This window comes from Polyodon spathula, chromosome 11, assembly GCF_017654505.1.
Source record: "Polyodon spathula isolate WHYD16114869_AA chromosome 11, ASM1765450v1, whole genome shotgun sequence".
Classification (NCBI taxonomy): Eukaryota; Metazoa; Chordata; class Actinopteri; order Acipenseriformes; family Polyodontidae; genus Polyodon; species Polyodon spathula.
Genome location: NC_054544.1, coordinates 11587836 through 11610684, shown reverse-complemented (window position 1 = coordinate 11610684; position 22849 = coordinate 11587836). Strand labels below are relative to the sequence as shown.

The 22849-nt window shown below is 36.9% G+C and overlaps 1 protein-coding gene across 2 annotated transcripts in view; it reads left to right on the top strand.

The window, feature by feature from the left end:
* Positions 1–6190: 6190 nt before the first annotated feature.
* The window catches only part of LOC121322646 (potassium voltage-gated channel subfamily H member 7-like), a 61226-nt gene continuing 44567 nt past the window's right edge, over positions 6191–22849 (top strand). For both annotated transcript variants that reach the window (XM_041262830.1, XM_041262829.1), the window contains exons 1-2: positions 6191–6561; positions 7634–7864. In XM_041262830.1, the coding sequence (XP_041118764.1) occupies positions 6486–6561; positions 7634–7864 (307 nt within the window). In that variant the 5' untranslated portion in view covers positions 6191–6485. The remainder of the gene's footprint in view (positions 6562–7633; positions 7865–22849) is intronic.

Sequence of the window (22849 nt, the reverse complement as noted above, 5' to 3'; positions counted from 1 at the left end):
ATGAACATTGAGACACTGTACTTAATGTTTTAAAACAGTACTGTAAGAAGACAGATAAGCACTACACTATTTATGAACAAACTGAAGAGGGGGACGGGAAATAAATCAGTCCAAGCCAAGCACACCACTCATAACATTCTTTGACTCATATTTGTCCCGTTTCTTTGAGGCATGATCCTGCAGCATGCACATGTGAGGTTTTAATATCCTGCCACGGCCTGCTTCCATGCTCCCCTCACTTGTCTCCCATCCAGTCTGTGGGATCTGCTAGGAAGGTCTTGATCCATCGAGCTAAAACATCTACCATCAATTAGCCAGGGGCAGGCAGTTAGCAGTAATGAAAGAATGGAGGAACGTGCCTCAAGATATAAGAGTTTCATTAACTTAATGGTGTCTATTCAATTAATTAAAACTACTGCAGGTATTTACTACACATCATCAACCACCTTGTAGATCAATTGAATATACCCCAATAGTATTTTACTGATTGCCATTTATTATTTAAGATGTAATGTATTTATTAAATAATTACCAAAATACAGTATTTATCAAGATCTACTTCTTTTGGTAAACGTAAAAGTAAGTCCTTCTCTCTGGCACAGTTTGCTTGCATCAGATCTAATCCAGTTTCATGCAGGATTGTTAGGGTTTAACTACTGCTTTGTTGTTATTTATAGGCTACATTAGAATATATAAAAGATACACACACACACACACACACACACACACACACACACACACATATATATATATATATATATATATATATATATATATATATATATATATATATATATATATATATTTTTTATTTTTTATAAAAACTTTTTTGCTGTTTAAGCTGAATTCGTAACATGTGATCTCCATCTGGTTAGAATCCTATAATCATACTTGTCTGCTGCAGACAGAAGGTTCACTCATAGTTATGGCAGACAGTTATTAACAGGGTATTCTTTCCAATTGCCATTTAAAAAAAAACAGCTTGAATGCATAAAAAAAAGTGATAGGCCTCACTAAGCTGTCCCCAACACTCAAAAAAACAATTTTTAGCCTTGATTTTAGTTCCTCATTTCAAAAGCAAAATATATTTTATCAAAAGTATAGGTGTGGGAGTCAACTACACAGGCCTGGAAGTAATCTGGTAGCCAGTTAGACAAAGCAATATAACCCAGATCCATTCTGAATGAATGTAAACATTAACAACATATATAATTTGAATGGAATTTGTAGCTAAACTGATTGAATGGTACTGTTTGTACATTTTGTCTGAATAACACAAAACCCACAAATCTTTTAAAGACTTTTTAAGACTCGTGAAGTACATTTTGTTGAAATGTTATTGAATAAAACGTTCCATAGTTATTCAACCAACCAAACAGAGTGGATGATAATTTCTACTTCATACCCAAAGGCATGATGTTACCCCCAGGGCAGTGGGTTGCCTTTTATGAGTCACATAACTGGGGTCAATAACGTTTGTCCTTCACCCTGCATTACTCATCGGAATGCACTAGAGATTTAGCATATGGTTAAAGTCCTGTTTTATAAATGGTTCTGACTTAATCATTCTATATTAGGCCTTCGTGTTCTAATTTTTGGTTAAGAGTTTAAAAAAACTGTTTTTGATCCCATCATTTCAAAGTAGTATACTATATTCTTAGCACATGTTTGCTGTTGGTTATTATAGGAGTATTTGATAATAATAATCATAAATGCAAAGTATTTAGCTATAACCTTGCAAAACATACAACTGAACTAAAATCGAAGATGCAAGGTTTTCCCTTTTCATTTTTTTCTTTCTTGTAGGCATAGCAGACCCACTATACAGTAGACTGTTGATATGTATATTGTGCACTAGGACACATTGCAGTGACCCTGGGGAAAGCCTGTGAGAACAGGGGCAGGTTGAGACTTGGAAAAGAATCTAAACCAACAAAACATTATTAGAAAGAATTAGTTTTTCCTTAACGTGCTGCTTTAAGACATCTTTGATCTTCTTTATTCAATGACACCTCAGTTGACTTTCAGGGCTTATTTTCAAAGCATCAACACTTACCTTGAGTAAAGTTAAACAAGAAACGATTTTATGTATACTTTTGAAAATGATCAAATTGAATAAATTTAGTCAAAATCCACTTATCTATTCTTTTATTGTGCAGCCAATGGTTACCACTCCAGGGGTACATTTTTGTTGGGTACTTTTTATATCCAAATCTCTAGACAGGGGAGTGTTAAACATTAGTGTCTTAGAAGTATATGGAAGTCAGCTAAATAATGATGAAAGCTATTACCGAAACAAACTAAACGAAATGTACAAGCTAGCCAAACATAGGATTATATATCTTTTGCTTACCAGAAAATAATGACAGCTTGACTTAAAAAAAATTATAATTACACAATTAAAATGCTAGCATGAGCATGCAATAACACAGTGGTGTCCAATCACAGTCCTGGTGGGCCATTCCACTTTAGGGTTAACAGGTAGCATGATAGAATTAACTACTTCATGGTCTGGGTGGATAATTATTTAGTTCAAGTAAACAATTTAGGACAGGGTTAGAACAAATAGACTAGGAGTGGGAAGGATAACTCTGGCCACCCCAGCAGTAATACATTAAACTGCATTTATTGGTTTGGTAAATTCAGAATGTGTACAAATTGTAAGCAATTTGAACACAGGAAAGATGTAATTTGCATATAAGACAATTCCCATTGCTAGACAAAAAATAAATTTAATAGCAAAGACCTGCAACTATGGAATAATCTTAGGCATGCTAACTTGTGAGACTCTTTATTGCCTGAGATGTTCTCCTCCCACTCCCTCCATTTTCTTTCGGTGTCTTTTTCTATTCTCCAGTCACTTTCCTCTATTTATTTCTAATACAGCTATCATAATGTCATCCACTGTTTGCATCAGTGTCCTACTGCTTATCCACTTTTTCCCTGTGTACTGAGAATATATAACGTATTATGAGAGCAAATTCCAATAACCCTTGAATGAAACCCTAGTTTGAACCAATTGTGAGACCTCTAAAACCATCTGGAAAATGCCTTATTGAGAAAGAGCACCCTTTTTTATCTTCTTGAATGCATCTTAGTGAACATCAGTGTGTTTTCTGAGCACCCCCTAATAAAAAATTAGTTGCATTAGGCTACATTTCGAATTTGCATTACTGAACAATCACCTGGTTGTATAATTGTCTCCCAAATGAGGCAAAGAAAAAAAATGGTTGGCTGTGTCACAATGCATTGCTGCATGTTTCATCCCGTCTTCAACATTTAATTATGTAACAGTTAAAAAAGTGAGTTTGTTTACAATATCACTTTACACTTAAAACAGGATGGAAACCCACTATGGTGGAATTGTTTACTTATCCATTACACTTTAATGATAATTCAACACACCCAGCTGATACAAATTACTTATTTATGATGGTCTCATATGTTTAATGTGATCTTCAATTGATTTAGCAAGCTGCAATTATGTGCTTAAACTGTAAACAGCTGCAGGGTTTGCATTACCAAAAATGATCAGTAGGGCCTACCTACACTTTAAAAAATTTTCCGCAATGACAGTCTGGAGAATCCATAAGATGCCTGAAGGTGTTTTTGGGATTGTGGCCCATTGTTCCAGAAGTGCAGCCCACAGCTGGGTCAATAAAGTACAGTAAGCAGGGGATAGTTAAAAGATGTCCTGTTCATCAGGGTAGACTGAGAATTGTCGGTTGTACTTGATCAGCAACAATGGTCAAATACACACAAGATGTTCTTTGTCCTTCCACGGAAGTCAAAGGACCTAGCCTAGTTTGCTTATGCAAATGATGGAAGGCTCCAATGCAAAGTGGGGGAGGGGATCTAGAGAGCCCAATGAGGAAAAAAGAGGAATGAAAATATAACGTAAACCACAGGAGCTGTCCTGGTCTCATAGTAGCATAGGTGCAAGCAGGTTTCACGAAGGTGAAAGTTGTGCACATTGCAGCACCTTAAACACAGCAGACTTTCATAGAAGTCTGCTTTCTGATATAGTACAAGGAACTATGAATAAATGTGAACAGACACCAGGGAATTAATTCTTAATGTAAAACTGAACATGATTGAGGGAAAGTGCTGCTTTCAGTATTGCTTTTATACTGCCTTTTTGTATTACACATAAGATGTCACTATATGGCTTCCTACAGTATACAGCATATACAACCTAGTAACTACATTGAGTTTCCTAGGGCCTGTGTGTATACCTTTTAAGTATATGAATGTTCTTTAAAACATGGAAATCAACCATGTGATACCCCAGGAAGAAAATCCAACTGTACTAAAAATATATATGCTACCATAACATTGTTTTGTGTGTGTGTGTGTGTGTGTGTGTGTGTGTGTGTGTGTGTGTGTGTGTGTGTGTGTGTGTGTGTGTGTGTGTGTGTGTGTGTGTGTGTGTGTGTGTGTGTGTTTTTAAACCTCTGGTTTGACCAACTGCCCTGGCCCCAGATATTTATACAGCTGTCATAAACCAGTGATTTCTGCCTTCATAAGCCTGTCATCACATGATGAATGGACCCATTACAAATGCCTCCTTGTTATCAGCAAATACTTTTTTTCTTTCTAAAAGCTGTTTTTTGGTGATACAGTACAATTATGTGTAGACACATATTTATGACACTCCTAACAGTAATCACACAGTTTGTTCATCATGGAAAGTTCATTATACACAATAAAAAATCGTTTTAGAAGATACCGAGTGGTGTTAATAAATATTTGTTTTTCATTTGGAATTCTTTTAAAAACACAGAATGAAATAGCTAGTTTATTTCACCATTGACTGTTTGTACCAGTATGAATAATATTCATTTTTCAGAATTTAAATTAACTGAAAAACTCTCAAAACGGCATACATCTTCAAATATTCTCAAAATTAGGTCACTTTAATCATGATTTCCCTTACACGATTATTGAAACATTTTTAGAGACACAATAACCATGTATCAGTAGAAATGTTGCAATGTAATACTCTGTGGTACGATTCTATGTGTAGCCTACTGTAGAAATACAATTTCACGTTTGTTTGTTTTTTTTGTTTTTTTTAATGTATTTATCCAAATAGCATGTTCTATATTTGCCCTTCTCGGCTTTGGCAATCATGCCCCATTTCTGTCACATGTGTCGTTTGAAATGCGGTGTACTGTATCTGCACTAAAACATGTCTGCGTTTGTGTGGAGCAGATGGGTATCAGAACCTCTTCACTCCTCCCAGAGACAGATATGGGTTATAATATTGATAGGTGGCATGTGGTCAAAATGTGAGCTGTCTATTATGTGCATTCCGCTCTCTTTCAACTCTGTGTTACTTTAGAACTTTTTTTTTTTTTTAAGTGGCGATGACGTGGGCTAAACGTTATTAATAGTAACGAACATTTTGTTTAAAAAAAAAAAAAAAAAAAAAGTAAGTTTTTAGCCACTTGCCCTAGAACGTATAGTTAATTAATTGTGGCTTGTTTTCAGTACCCTGGACAAGTCTCTAAGCAGCACCTAAATTAAATCTTAGGGCAAAAAAAAATCTGTTTAAATATTGTACACCGTGTTAAATACCTGGAAGAATACACTGCACCAGTTTGCATGAATACATGCATGAAAATCAGCCTGGAAGTTTTTATTTTTTTATTTTCCAGGCTGATTTTGACTTTGTATTGTTTTTTGTTTCAAATATTACTACGACTACTATTACTTGACGGCTTGAGTAGTCGAGTCAATTTTTAGACTTTTAAATAGGACTACTACTACTACTACTACTACTACTACTACTAACTACTAATAATAATAATAATAATAATAATAATAATAATAATAATAATAATAATAAAATAGTTGAAAACGCGGAAGAATTGATCCTATAGTGGCATCTCCTCTCCTGTGGTAATGATATGGAATTTTGGAAGTTCGTCCATGCAAAATCCTTGAAAACATTAGCAATTACTACAGATAATTTAAATCGCTACTCAACACGGGGACACAGGACCGGGGCTATCCAAGGATATTGTGCAGTATTACCTTTCTTGTTTCATTTTTCACAAGGTCTAGCTAACACGCTTGAGTACCCGATGATGCGCGTTGTGCAGTAAACCCTGAGGTGTAACGTCACTCCCCCTTGCAGATCAGCTTCAGTCTTCCATTCCCAATCATCACATTGCTTTAGAGAACAGCAAGATCGCATCCATTTTCAGTTCAATTTGCAATGCTTCGCATAAGAAAGCCAGATGCTACCATGTTTTATTTATATTATTCCGTGGCGACTGGGTGTTCTTGAAGGACGCGGATATGCACTCAGCAGAAAGGTTTTGTAAATAAGAAAGACAAAAAGGTGCTCATTTCACCAGAATGAGGATGATTTGTAACATAATCAGACATCACCAAGCTACGACTATAACTTAAGAAAAGATACCTATCAAAAAACTCGTTTACAGTAGAAGTTACGCGATTTGAAGATCTGCTCAATCATGCCGGTTCGAAGAGGTCATGTTGCTCCACAAAACACATTTCTTGGCATTATAATACGAAAATTTGAAGGACAAAGTAAGTAATTTAAATCAAATTTATTTAATAAATTTCAGTTGTATTACTGATCAGCTGTTCACTGTTTTTAATATCCCACAGATGACTCAACTAATAAGTATCAACATTGGGAGTCTAATTAAAATAGTACAATGGGTAAATGAAATTTAACCAATACAGATAATAATCTACGTACATACATATTAGTTGCTTAAGAGAGAGAGTGATTTCAAAACAGAAATATACTCTACCTTTCCAAACAATAATGTTAGAGACGACGAGTTTTTGAATACATTGTACATTACTTTTAGTGTTTAGTTTTTTGCAACTTGACAGATGCAGCAACGCATCTAAATAAGATATGTCATAAATGTTATCTTGCCTTGTTTATAATCGGTGGTCATCTGAACTCAGATAACAATGTGAATATCAATGAACATATTGATTGCATTGTTGTTACCTACTGTGAAGACAGTGTGCAGTCTAAGAAAACTAAAAAGGCTGTATCGATTGCATGTGACCTTTACGTTTTAGATACAATTTAAAATAGCTGGTGTTGTATGCTAATCAGCTGATTTCTGTGTTATGGAACAAACTTATTTCAATTCGCCTCATCTTAGAAATGTAAAGAACTATGTTTTAGAGTTTGAAATTAGTGGAAATGTAATACAATTAGCATCTAAGTTCATGTACATAGCTCTGTTTATTGGCAATACAATTGTTTCATTTGAGTGTATTTGTTCAATTAACTTTCATACAATGCTATATTTTCAGCAGTATTGGCATTCTATAATAGTGTGTGTTATTTAATGTATAAATGAATTAGCAGTGTCATTTGTAACAAATGTAACCCAATATAATATCAATTTAATGATCCATGCCATATATAGTCCTTAAATCAATAAACACTATAAACACTGAATTGATGTTAAACATTTATCTATTTAAACAATTGGAACTGTGCATTAAAAACCTATTTTTTTTTTTAATTTATTTTTGTATGTTTACAGTTTAAATGATGTAGTCTGCATCTGTAGCTTGTTTATATAAGATTATAATTATGATCTTAATAAAATGTCATCTTTACTTACAGATAAAAAATTCATAATTGCCAATGCCAGAGTGCAGAACTGTGCGATCATCTACTGCAATGATGGATTTTGTGAAATGACTGGTTTTTCAAGACCTGATGTCATGCAGAAGCCATGTACCTGTGACTTTCTTCATGGTCCATATACCAAAAGACATGACATTGCCCAAGTTGCCCAGGCACTGCTTGGCTCAGATGAAAGAAAAGTGGAAATAACATATCACCGCAAAGATGGTAAGACTTTCTTTTAATATCTATACAACCCTACTTTTGGTAACACTTTAAAATAATGGCTGCAAATTCATAAGGAATTCTGTCTGAATTCCTCAGGAATAACACCTGCATATGTTATGCACTTCAGTTCTGAAGTAATTCATTTTGAAGTCAACTCTGTTAATGCATGTGGATTTAATTACCTGTATTCATTCCATGTTTCCTTGTAACAAACTACAGGTATAGAGGTACATATGATCAATGTAATTTGTTTTAAAGAAACATAGGATTAATACAGGTAGTTAAATCCACATGATAAACAGGGATGAATTCAAAATGAATTACTTTAGAACTTAGGAAGGGCATACGATATGCAGGTGTTATTCCTGTAGGATTCAGTTGGAATTTATTTTGAATTTGCAGTCGTTATTTTAAAGAGTTAACAGGTCACTTAACTCATACCAGTTCAAATGCACAACTAGTCTGTGAATACCTCTTAGAGCAGCAGCTGTGAATACATGCCTACTGTGGTTTTATAGGAGTGGAAAGCCCTTCTGAGGAACCTCTCTAAGGATTCCAGTAAGCATAATTGTGCAGCCTTATTTATATTCAGGAGTATGGCATTTTGGTTGAATGAGAGGAAAGTAATGATTTATAATAATTTGCATATATCAGATTGATTTAAACAGACTGAGAAAAAACATTTTATGTATGCTTGCTTATACTGTAGAGCAGGTGGAGCCCGTACAGGAGAAAGGCCACAATACTTAGGAAGCAAAAACAATGCACAAGCAACAATGAGTCTCCTAGGAAATACAATTCTAGGTAAACTAATTAAATTCAGTATTGGAACATCAGCACTCCAGCACTATATAAACAGAAGAACAAATAATCAGCAACAACATTGAATTAAATGGTTATGACGTAGTTCTCTGTATGTAAGGCAAGGTGTTCCAACTGTCTAATTGACCTGGGCAAACAAACAGATTGGAGCCAAAGCTACTCACCAACGACCATTCAGAACTCACCAGCTGTCTTTGTGTGCTGCATCAAAGATGACTCATAGCAATCCTAGAATTTTTAAACACTGTCTAAAACATTTGTGCCATAATAGCTATAACTAACTGTCACAGAGACGACCAAAGTGGGTGACGTCAGAACCAGGAAAAGGAATGAACAACAGAGAGGTGTGGTTTGGTGGAGCTGAGCGAATGTTTCGCTCAGCATTTAATAAACAGAACAGAAAATAAAAAGGTTGTACAAACAAACACAAACACAGGACATGGCACACATTGTCAAAACAAAAAAGACAAACAAAACGGACTATCCCGTTCTCCACTCACCGAACACCCAGCCCCGCATATGTGACAACATGCTTCTTTTATGCAGCTGTACCGAGACTCGACTGGTAATCAATCATTCAATTTGAGCCTCAGTACAACTGCACATGAATTGTGAAAAAGTGCAATTCCCTGTGCTCACATATTATTACTTTTTACTTGCACGTGAAGTGCTGTGCAATCCTCGTGCCTAAATACACATATACATTTTAAACACTTGTGTTACACAGACCCGTTTATATCCTGTGTATCAATGTCTATACACCAACATTTAAACACACCCCACGATCTCTGGCAGCGAAACTGCTACAGTGGGAGCAGGTCTCCTGACCTCCCCTACGATCTCTGGCAGCGAAACTGCTACAGTGGGAGCAGGTCTCCTGACCTCCCCCACGATCTCCGGCAGCGAAACTGCTGCAGTGGGAGCAGGTCTCCTGACCTCCCCCACAATCTCTGGCAGTGAAACTGCTGCAGTGGGAGCAGGTCCCCTGACGTGCCCCACGATCTCCGGCAGCGAAACTGCTGCTGGGGTTGGTGGCCTCAAGACATCCTCCCCCTTCTTCGTAGCCGACAGCTCCCCTTGGTGGGGTTCCGACCACAGTACCTCCTGCTGCGATGCGGAGCAACAGGCAGCCCCAGGCGATGCGGAGTGGCTGGCAACCCCAGGCGATGCGGAGCGGCTGGCAACCCCAGGCGATGCGGAGGCATCCTTGGGCGAAGAGTGGCAGGCATCCTTGGGCGAAGCGAGGCAGGCATCCTTGGGCGAAGCGAGGCAGGCATCCTTGGGCGAAGCGAGGCAGGTATCCTTGGGCAAAGCAAGGCAGGGAGTCAGGACAAGCTGGGGTGCGGGTGTTGGCTCTTGTCTCGGCCACTGCGGCCGGGTGGTTCTTCCCAGTGCTTCCCTCAGCAGCCTATAAAAGGGCTGCTGAGGACCGCCAGCATCTAGTCCTGGTCCAGGGAGAGGCAGCTCCTGCTTCTCTCCCCCTGATGGAGGTGGAGGCAGAGGATCCAGCTCCTCTCCTCGTGATGGTGGGGGAAGTGATACCAGCAGGCATTCACCCTGTGCTGGTGGGGGAAGTGATACCAGCAGGCATTTACCCTCTGCTGGTGGACAGGGACCAAGAAGGCATTCACTCTCTGCTGGTGGACAGGGACCCAGCAGGCATTCACCCTCTGTTGGTGGACAGGAACCCAGCAGGCATTCACCCACTGCTGGTGGCGGAGGCAGAGGCAGCTCCTGCTGCTCTGCTCCTGCTGATGGAGGTGGCGGAGGCAGAGGCAGCTCCTGCTGCTCTGCTCCTGCCGGTGGAGGTGGAGGAGGCATGTAGTCTCCTGGCAGTGGAGGTGGCGTGTAGTCTCCTGGCGACGGAGGTGAGAGGGGCATGTAGTCTACCCTTGTTACAGGGGACTGGTGCGGCTCTCCCTCACTTGCAGGGGACTGGTGCAACTCTGGAGACAGCGGTGGGACCTCTTCCTCTGGCGCTGAAGGCAGCAGCAACGGCTCCTCTCCCTCTGGCCCTGGAGATGGCTCCTCTCTCTCTGGAGGCAACACCAGCAGGCATTCTTCCCCTGCTGGTTGTGTTGGTGGAGGCTCTGCCTTCCTCTTCCCCTTTCCTCTTTTCTGCCTTCTCCTCACCTTCCTCTCCTGCGCCAGTTCCTTCTCTCCCTCTTGGTAGACGCAGCGCACCACCGGGTGCCCAAACTCCCCACAGGCAAGGCACCAGTCTTGGTCCTCTAGACCACCGAGGAACTCCTCCAGGTCCTGGTAGCCATCTCTCCAATCCCAGCCTTCCATGTTTTATTTTAATTTTTTGTTGTTGTTGCTGTGTTTTCTTTTTTTTTTTTTTGACAAAACACCTCTCCTGGTCTGACGCTTGGAGGCGCTGTTATCCCACGCAGGACACCACGTGTCACAGGAACGGCCGAAGTGGGTGACGACAGACCAGAAACAGGAACTGATTCCGCACACAGCTGTTGAAATGGTGAAGGCGCTGATGCACAGTTTAATAATGAACAGGCAGAAAATAAAAGGTTTGTAACAATACAAAAACAGGACACGGCACACGTCGCCAAAACAAAAAAGGCAAACAAAACAGACTAGACAGACAAACACGGTGAGCAGATACTTTAACTACTATTATTATTCTTATGATTACTTTTACCTCGGTCTCCTATCCCGTTCTCCACTCACCGAACACCCAGCCCCGCATATGTGACAACATGCTCCTTTTATGCAGCTGTATCAATCATTCAATTGGAGTCTTAATTTATTTGTACAAGCAATTACAAAACAATTCCTCCTGTTCCTTTTGGAAGTATTTTAGAATTTAATTTGACATATCTAGGTGGTTTAAAGATAACTTTACAGAAGTAAAAGTGTCTGCTGATTTATGGTACTAAATCACTGACTCTGCTGTAGTTCAGATTGACTAACAGTTTAACTGCAATCAGATCATGTGATCAACCCAGAGGAAGTGATTGGATAACAGGAAGAAAGTTTCATTTTGTTTCCATCTTCAGTGTACCTGAAAAATATGCATATTTGAAATATAAGAACTAAATTATAAAAACCAAAAATACCTGAAATAAAATAAAAGGAGGACCAGTGATAGTGCTGCTAATACTAATAAGTAAGAAAATGGTTTTAAGTTAATGTATATGTAATATTTTGTTGTAGCGGCTGTAATGAATCTTCTCCTAGTGGCTGATCCGTTAGTAATACTGACATTAGCATAAGACCCGTATTTATCCCAAGACTACAGAGTTTGCGCTTTAGTTGAATAAGTAATTTGTCTTTGAACCGTATGGTTTGTGGTTCATGTCCAGCCCTTACCTTTCCATTCAATTCAATGGGCTGAGATGCCAGCTCATGACACAGTTGTAGCGGTAGTTGTACAGTGATGTTGGAGCACCTTGATGCGCTGGATTAGTTTTGTGTGTAATATCCTTGATTACTTTTTATGGCCACCACATTCTGCATCTAATTAATCAATATTCAGGTTTCGATGTGTGCCACATTTAGCAGAAACTTAGATTAGAGACAACAGTCATAATGCACATTAATTGACCATTTTCAGATGCATATCCAACAGGATAAGTAAAGTACAGGGTACAGTCGACGCCACCTAAACGGGATACTGATAATCGGGATTGCTGCTCAAATGGGATACAACTCTGGGGGGCGGTTCAACCCAATGTCGTTTAATTGGGATATCACTTTGTTTAATTGGGATACAGTATTTTTAAATGATGAACGGAGATCACTTTTCAGAACAGGACAGGTCACGTAGCACAGTGCAGCGAGTACATGATTACGCTGTGACTTGCATAAACTACATTAAACTCTTAAAGAAGAGGAGTCTCTTGTGGTTTCTTAGACTGCTGTTGCAAAGAAAGTTGGTGTGTCAACATTGCAGGTGTGATTCATTTTGTTTCGGAAATAAAAAAGCATTGACTCATTTTAAATTATGTATTTAAACATGTAAGCATAATGTGATGCGATTTAATTATTTTTCTTTTCATTAAGAATCAAAGCAGTGTGACCTAAGGTCGTCTCAAATGCCTCTCGTTTAATTGGGACAGATGCTTATACAGGATATCCCCCCCATCTCCCCGAGGCATCCAGATAAAGTGCCACCGACTTTATTCTAAAAATATTTGCTTTAAAGTTGTGTTTATTCTTCAGTTCATAACAAAAACCCTGCAAGATGCCTATCCTTATGAAGGGTTGTATTATAACAACAATAGTAGTTTAACATGGTGTCTAGTTCTCCATTAGGCATCCAATTACAACTCCTTTGTAATAAGAAAGACTATTTATTGGTATGGTTTAAATTAACAAACATAGAAAAATGTGTTCATTTATGAGACTACAACATTGGCATCTATTGCATATTTGTTCATTGCTGATGTTACATGGGGAAAGTTTAACAGCAAGTATCAAATAACCAGCATGCCTGTAAAAAGAAGCCTCTTCAAACAATAGCCTTCGCTGACAGAACAATTAAAAGAGAGTTGCATAATAGTGGGGAGAGAGAGAGAGAGAGAGAGAGAGAGAGAGAGAGAGAGAGAGAGAGAGAGAGAGAGAGAGAGACTGATTGTTTCAAAGATGCTCAGCACAAATAAAAATGTAGGGAAATATTTACAAAGTTACTGAAACATTCAATTTTTTTTTTTTTTTTTGAGAATTTTCACATTTAGGACTAAGAAAGAAAAAAAAAAAGCATATTTAAGCAGTTCCAAGTTCTTGCACTTGAATTATTAATTTGAATTTGATTACGTTATATTTTAGTTACATTACACACAGTTTGAACTTTGGTATATGAGGGTTTCAATTGCTTAGTCATATACTAAACAAACTGAGCAATTTAGCTAAAAAGTGTAAGTCATAATCCAAATATAACGGGTATGAAAGGTTCGTGCAGTTATTTATTTGTGACCTTAATTTAAACCTTTTAATATTAATATTTAAATTTTCTCTATCCAGTAAGTAATGACTAGGATTGTTTAGAAGATTTTAATTAAACGTTACATGATATTCAACGGGAAAATGCCATTAAGCTTAACATGGATTAATGCAAAGGGGTGAAAACAAGATGAATATAAATACATGCCTTAAATAAGTTACCAGTGGCAGCAGATAGCACTGAGTGTGTAAGCTAGAATGATGGTATTCTTTAACTTTTTTCAATGTTCATTAAGTTAAGCCCCATAACAGTCACAAAAATCCATTAATGTGTACATCTTCTCACTTACTCTCTTACGCATTTTGAAATCTTAGAATTCAATTTGTTATCCAAATTCAGCTACCTTTGATTTTACACATTTTAGTATAATAGAATGATGTAAAGTAATATTCCAGAATTGGGTACACCAGTATCCTAGTTTGCTTTAAACAACAGCTTCTTTACGTTAGGCACTCCGAATTTCACATGCATATTACACATTTCTGATGTGTCTGTCCACAAATTTAAGGTATATATTTACTATTGCGTCTAGAAGGGGTAATGAAGTAGCCTAATGTGTAGCTATGTAGGATTCATTTGAATTTACTTCAGACCTCTACATTTGTATGATTGCATAATTTTATAAGCATAACTTTACCATGTGTTTACATAGGCTACCATTCAACAGTGCTAGTGTCCTTCAAAATGCACAGTGTAAAAAGGCATAGCGCTACCTCATATAAGTGCATAACCATGAGGATGATGCAAACATAACAGTAAATATCTGTCATGATTGAGTGAAACTCATAATGTGAAACTAATAATTTGCCCATGTTTACAGTATCATATACAATGCATGATTTATTAATCTGAATAAGAATTTCACTTTTCATCCATGTCTATTATTGATTTGTTGTAAGTGAGCACCACTGTGACCTATACCTCGTTATCATAGTGAGATCTATTAAAGTTGAAGAGAATAGTGTTGGTATGGTTTTTTCCACTGCTATGAGTTTTAACAATACATTTGTGTGAAATATGTATTTACTGTATGTGTATTTATTTTTTTTTTAAACAGTAGGCATTTTGTAAATCCTTAGGAATAAGATATTTGCTGCATCTTTTTTTATTAGTTTTTAAGCGGCATGTCATAACACTGTTCACTTTGGTGCAGTGTAAAAGAATGCCGTGCTTCCCACATATAGTAGTCTTTGAAATGCAGAATTCTTCTTTAATGCTATACTGGTACAGCTCTTTTCACACTGCCTTAGAACACCCTGTACTGTGTTAGATTGATATTATCCTCATCTAGAGCTCCACTGGCTATCACAGTCTCGCTTAGCTGAATTAGGTTAGCAGGCGCTATTGGCTTTGTGAGAACTCAAAGCTTCTCACAGCTTATTGTAGAGTGAGTTGACATATGATTCATGGAAATTTCCCAGTGAAATACATTATTTGTAATGTTTTGTGTCCTTGGCTAGACATTTAATTCATAGATTCATCACAACCAGTCAGGATTTTAAATGTATAATGTATGCTAAGGTTTGTAAAGACAGAATACGTAAACCACTGGAGGACAGATTGCAATGTATCTGAAATATAGCCTGTATCTCTAAAATTGATACAAATGCAATTCCTGATAGTTGCAATACTCATCTATCACCCCCAACTCCATTTTAATTCTTAGAAAGCTGATACCATGTTTGTAACCTATATGTGATTCAGTATAATTTATAATAATGAGTTGATAAAAGGCTGCAATGAAATTAAAGCAGCAGGATAAAAGGGAAGAAATATGGCGTTTCTCATGCAAAGTTTCTGTGGATCTGAAAGACAGCTAGCTTCCCAATTGTGTATGGAGTGTTTGTAGGTAGGTGTTTACTGTGAGGGCTGGGTGATTGATCTTAAAAGGAGTGTATGCGTGTTTTATGATTCCTTCCCTATTTTCTTTTTAGATCTTTAAATCTTTAAATATTAATTCCATATTATTTTAAAGCAATTTCAGAAATTGGCCCACATGACGGTATTTTGACAATGTGTTAATAGCATGCTTGCAGTACCTTCTCAAACTGTCAGACCCGATTGTGACCCCCATCAGATTATTAATGAGATTTATAGCATACATGTTCTAAACTAAAACCGTACGGAAATTATTGTATGACCAGTTGTATGGTCTGGTTTCTTGACCTGTAAGGAACACATTTATAGGCTGTCTTACGTGGTTATAATTTTTAAATGTCTTGACTGATTTAGCACTGGAATATTTCAAGAATACAGTTAAAAAAACACTTAAAAGTACCTTATCATTTAGTAAAACTATACCCTCCTGAAACTAAAATACATGCAATATGAGAATGCATATTACACGTTATATACAAACAAGTTTTGAATGTAATCATTTTTCATTAGACACAATTTTAAAAACAAGTCTTTTTAATTAGCTTAAACAGCAGAGGACCTAAATATTCTAAATACTGTCACTGATTAGACCATTAAAATAAGACCCAATCATCCTAGAGCATGTGTCAATCGATTCATTGAGTTTACGCTATGTCTGCAGTATTAGATTACCTGAATAGACCCCAGATGACTTGAGTTATTATTTTAATTATTGTAGGATCAAAACAGACAAAATGTCAGACTCTCATTTTTAAATTGTTTGCTATGTTTAGCCTTAACATTTTCCTTGCAATTGCCTGTTATCTAACATAATCAATCAGTTAGAAGTGGGTGCATTTCTTCTAAATAGAAAAATGTTGATTTGGGTCATGTAATGTACATTGTTATTGCACTAGCTAAATATATATCACTGTCTTTTGCAGGCATCTTTCTTTTGTTAGTGCTCTTGACTTCTGTAACCTAGTAATTGGTATGTGCAACAATGGTGTAACTCAATAATCGAATAATGCAAAGTGTATGAACTCTTTTGAATTATGCACTCCATCTATTTTAATATGGATAAGCTTACCAGTGGGACTGTATAATACATGGATGCCCGTGCTGTTTTTACATTTCTCTTGAAATAAACCTGTTATCTTCTTACTTTGAAATAACGGAATATATGGATCAATGGCATGCAAGACGTAGAATGAATATTATTAAATGACAATGACGTACAGCAGAAGTGTTCCTGAACCAGATTTTTTTTAAATAAAAATGATGCACACAAAGTTTACCCATATTGCAATGCTTTATAGTGATTATTGACCAAACTTTTATTTGTTGTATAGATAATATTATTTCACGTACCCTGCAGGCATAACTATGTGCAAATTAGCATGCAAACTACTTAGGAGTGGCTACTGTTTTACTAAATCAGGATCTTTCCATGCAAAAAAAAAAAAGTCACAAACAATATTGATGTGCTGGGATTTTTTATTAACATGCTTTTCAGAGCAGTATGTTCCTTGCAGTGATCTTTCCTTGTCCACAACTCATACTGCCTTGTGGTGTGCAGATTTCTACAGTATAGCATAATGTCACCATAGCAACAGAACCCCAGCAGCAAATACAGAATCATATTCTACTGCGGTCTAATTCATTGGCTCACAGCATGCTTTCCTTTTCTGGGGGGTGATTGCAGGTCAAGGCCTGCAGGAATGACACTTTATTTGTTTTTCTTCGCCAAATAAAAGGGGAATTTAACCTACACAAATTGCTCCCAGCAAAATCATTTTTTATTAAACATTATATACCCGTGCAGCAAAGTGGCTGTAGTGCGAAGGTGTAGACGTGATGCGGTTCACATGTAATGACCAACAAGTGATTGCAATGTTCAAACAGTGTTTTATTTGGTGAGGGTTTGTAATCCAGGTCATTTGTGACCGTAAACAATAATCCCAGGCAATACACAGCAACGTGTATTGCACTGTTTAAACTACATGTTACAGTCCTGAAATATACACAGCATTGAAACACACACACAATCACAAGTCCACAGTGAGTGCTAACATGCAAGTGGGATCATTACAATTTATCCATGTACAATGGTGCAGTGTTAGCGGTACAATAAACAACAAACAGTACAATTAGACTCAACAAAAACGCTAAACAGTCACGGTTATTTTACGCTCATCCTTTAGTGGTTCTCTCTTAACCATGACAAAAGGAACAGATCACCTGGCCATGCCCCCTTGGTTAGCGAGTGCAACCGTTTCTCCTCCAATCCGCAGTTGCTACATCGCTTCCCTTCTGGGACGATGAATTGGTGTACCGCAGCTCCGCCTCCTTTCTAGATGGCCGACTTCCACTTAACCCTTGGAATGATTTCTCTGACCATCCAGTCCGTACTCTGTTCCCTTTACACAGTGCGCTCACAGGTTGGGAGGGAGATTTATAACTAGTATTCATTCTTTGTCTGTCACAACTGTATGTTCAGTTTTAAATCCCAGAAGGGTCAAACATTTGATGCAACTGCTTCCTTGTGATTCAATTGACTCAAGAAATTGTAATAGTATACTGTAATATTTTAATTATATTGTAATGACATTGAGGGATAATGTGCAGCCTACTCAAGTTAAACCAAGAAAGCATAAATACTGTAAATGTAACATTGTAAATGTGTACTGAGAAAATGGAAGCTTGCTGTGCAGGATTTATCATATGACCCTCTGTAATAGCCTGCTATTGTGTATAACAGCAGTCTACTCGGCCTCAAAGAATGGTTTCATTCAATTTCTCTTTCAGCAGAGGAGAGAAGAAATGAAAGGTATTAAGTTGTGAGACTGTTGCAGCTTTCTGTTCTAATTTTACCCTGCTGTTTGATACATCCTAATACACAGCTGAATTCATTTCTGCTGGGTACAATCTGTACTCAGATGCATTCTAGGTCCCATCACCTAAAAATAAATAAATACAGCATATGATTTAATAGAAATCCCAATATTCTTATAAAACATGACCGAGCATTTAGACTAGATTTACAGTAGTTTAGTTATATATGAACACAGTGCAAGTCAATCTCAGGTCAGATGTAAATGTAGAGTGGACCCAATACCGATTAAAAATTAAAGCTGCATTAGAGGAGAAAGCAGCACAGCCTAGAGGATAAAGAAAGAGTGAGGGAGACCACATTATCTCCCTCAAAGACGACTGTGGGTGTTACAGTCACAGGTTTGTGACCTTGTCAGTGCTGTCAGTACCCCTCAGTGTGACATATCCGATTGCCTTGAAAAATGGGACAACAGCCATATAAACAAGCTTATATTAAACAGGCATCAGTTACAAGTAATTAAAGATGTAATCCATGAGGTAATTCTCTCAGTTACACAGTAATAAGTGTACTGTCTATTAGGTTAGGATTAAGGCTTCAGTTTTGGGCAATACAGTGAAATAGAATGGAGCATGGCTGGATCAAAGATCTGTGGCTGGTTGGATAAAGACTATGTTTGAAGTCTGCATGGGTACCTTATTTTTTCTGTAATTTTTCCTGCTTTTAACCAGTGCTTTGCCACAGCAGCCATTTGCGCAACTACACCCACAGGAGTGTCGAGAGCCCTGTCCTTTAGTAAGAAAACCCTGGGAGAACATATGAACATTACCTTGGCCTTTATTGCTGGCTTTCACTCCCTTTACATCATCTTGTTCCCCCAGTCTGTTTCCAAGTTTTGACAAATGGTGATGTTTAAAAACAAGATTCGTTTGGTTGTAATTATCATAACATTTTTTCTGCAGTTCTTTGTATTTTTAAATTTAAACACGACGTTCCAGAGGCAAGCATATGTTTTGTTTTTTACTGCAAATTAATGCTTGTACCAGAAATTAATGTTTATGTTAAAATATTTATAAACAAGAGGATAATGTTATCTTTTTTTCAGTTGAATATACAGTACATAGTCTAAAAAGTCTTATTAATCCAAAGTCATGTTGTGATGTTGGTGGCACTCAAAATCAGTGTAAATTCAATACAGTAGTAGGGTATTAGAAAGAAAGCTGTTTTTTCTTGGTCATGTACAACATTTTTGCTCACAGATTACTGTGTGACATTTGTGTCTGTAAAGATGATCTCCAGGGTGTTACTAGTGGCATCACCTGGACTAAGATGATCAATTAAGCTTCTACAGTTTAGGAAATATCCTTTGGAAATCTTAAATTAATTCCACAGGGCTTCAGCAGTCAACTTGTGCAGTTTTAGAAAACTGCTTTTGATACTGAAACAATCCATCTGAAACTCCAACAGCTCGTAGATTACAGAATGTTATGCACTTAATAATCCAGTTACATTTGTTTATTCATTGGTCTGTATACAGATATTAAATTACATGTACATTTACAGATTTGATACAGTTAAATACACTGCGTTTAAATAGCAGTTCTCAGTTTGAACCTCATGGTTTTACCTTGCAGTTCTACCATCAAAACTGCCAGTTAAATACAATAAGCGACATCCTACACACAGCAGCTAAGTTATAATATAAGACATTAAATGTGAGCACATGACCTTAACACCTTTGCAACAATTGTTTAACATTTGCATTACAGGGATCTGTGGATGACTTGCTTAGTTACATTATTTTAATTATTAACAATGGAAATAGAATCTAATGAAATTTCCATCACCTTGAAACATGAGCTGATCTCTATACAGATATGTCCAGCTATTTACTGTATATGTACAGCTGTGACCAAAAGTTTTGCATCACCTAGAATTAAGATTGAGACAACTGATATTTTATTTAACACCATGTAATCAATTAAACTGCAAAATGATAATCGCCAAAGTCTACCAGAAGCCATAAATGTAGTATAGTATTTCATGCTAGATTTTGAAATATCAATTTTTGTCAGTTTTTTGTTGATACGGAAAAATACAAAGCGGTATGCAATTCAATATGTTATTATTTTTTTTTTTTTAGGGTGATGCAAAACTTTTGGCCGTAGCTGTACACAAGGCCAACAGTTTCTTTGTTATCAGGATTACTACTGAAACCAACTGTTACTTGTATTGTACAAGAATTTGCCCTTTCTTTTACTACAATGTTGTTATGCCAAAATGTTGTGTTGAGTTGAAAATGTACTATTATTACAAAACAAGAACCAAACATAAATGCCATTTTAAACAAATTATTTGTTTCTCATTTTATTACATTAACAGGGAATTGTCACCTTCAGCGACAGCGGATTAAACAATTGAGCTTGACGAAGCTGTTTTTTGACATCACTATTAAAAGCCTGCTTTTTATACTGTACAAAAAGTATTAAATAGCTTTGCAACACCCACACTCACTCTCATAAAATCATACTAAAAATGTAGTTATATAAATAGATTAATTTGTGATGTCACAAAAACATTTTATTTCTGGCTTGTGTCACTATCTTAGGTAATCTCAGCCCAGGCTGTAATGTGTGTAGAGAAATTTGCAAACACTTACCCACAATTAAAATACAGTGGTCTCTGAAAAATGGACTGATGCCTATAACAAAAATAAAAAAAAAAGGTGAATGTTAGCACTTTTGACACTAATTCTCCAAAGGATAATTTGACATACATGAAAGACCAAAGTAAAGTAGTGTGACTGCTTCTTCTAGTTTAAACGATCAAGTCTGATGCTGTTGGCAGGGAGATAAAGCTGATGTGTGAATCTCAATTGCCATTCTAATTATATAATACAAGAAGGGAGCCAATATAACAAATGTCTCACGGCTGTATTTACACTTTTTAGATGACACGGAGGAGAAGGATGTTTAATTATTAAATGACATTGTGATTAAGATCAAAATAAAACAATTCCAGTCAGCATTTAAAAGATGCAAATCCCCGTGTCTGCTTTGCAGCCTTGCATTGTTCACAATGAAGTGACCGTTTTGCTCTGTTAACTTCAACATTTTTCATGAATGAGTTGTCATTTAAGAAAAACAAATGTTTTTTTTTTTTTGCCTTTTCTAGTTTGTACTGCTGAACGTTTTCTTTCTGTTAAAACAAGGCCCTCCTCTTCCATTACGGTTTTCTTTAATAGGCCTTTCTGCAGTAGGGCTTCTCTTTTTCATGTCCTTAATGAGCCACTGTACTTATCTATGGATGAATCACAAATCCCTTGACCCTACATGAGTTGCCAATAGAGGCCACAAAGACAGATTTCTTGGCAGTATCCTTGGAACCTAAAATCACAAGATTGTTAAACATCTGCAAAATACTGCCTCTTAACACAATATTCAGCAATTCAAATCAGACCCTTTGTGTGCTGAGGTTTAAAACAAACACCTAAGAGTACAAGGGAGTCCTTTTTCTGTTTATTTGATGTATATATGTCTATAAGATGCCAGGAAGTGGGCTTATTGTAAGGATTTTAACAACAGCATTTAGAACCATCAGCATTTAACCAAATCACTCAGACCTCATGCACAAATAGGTCAGTATATGAGCTATGTGCAGACACAGGTAGTTTAGGGTGGATGCCCTTACACATTTCGTTGTAGTTACATAAGCAGCTAAAATATATTGTGGTGTACAAACATTGTGTGACATAGGCAAGAACATCCTCCTCTACACCCCACTGCAGGAGATTTTCATCTCCTACTGGGAATAACCCATGAACTGTGGTGAAATCCAAAACCAAAATCATGAAACTGCTGCAAGTATTACTGATTAGTTCCTATCAAAACAGATGCTTTTTGTGAGGGACCTCAGGGATTTTACTGTGGGAGATTTATTAAATGTGGATTAACAAAAACATTATATAACTTACCTGCTAAAATTGCTTTTTTTTTTTTTAATCTGGTTCTTTCAGTGTGACACATTTCCAGGCTTATTACTAAAGCTTTAGATTGAACACAGAACCAAATGTTAGCAGATGACAAAAGATCTCATTGAAATGAAACCAGAAAAAAAGTTACTTGATTGAATAATACATTGTTGTAAGAAGATTGTAATGACAAGGCCATATTTCCTCTTGTGATTTTTCTTTTTAGTAAAGATTCATGTCATATGAAAAATACAAGTGTTATGGTTTCAAATGTCATTTTCATGGTGCCGTAGATGTCTTTGAAAAATGAATATCCTCTTTTTTTTTTTTTTTTTGGGGGGGGGGGGGGTAATATGAGCACATTTGCAGTGAACTAGCATTATACTCCTACACACCCGGACTTTTTTCTTGGAATTGTATTTACTTTCCGGGGGCATTGTCATATGAGCACATTTTGCAGTGAACTAGCATTATAAATCCTACACACTTGACTATTTTTATTATGAATTGTATTACTACATGTTAGTTGAGATCTGAAGG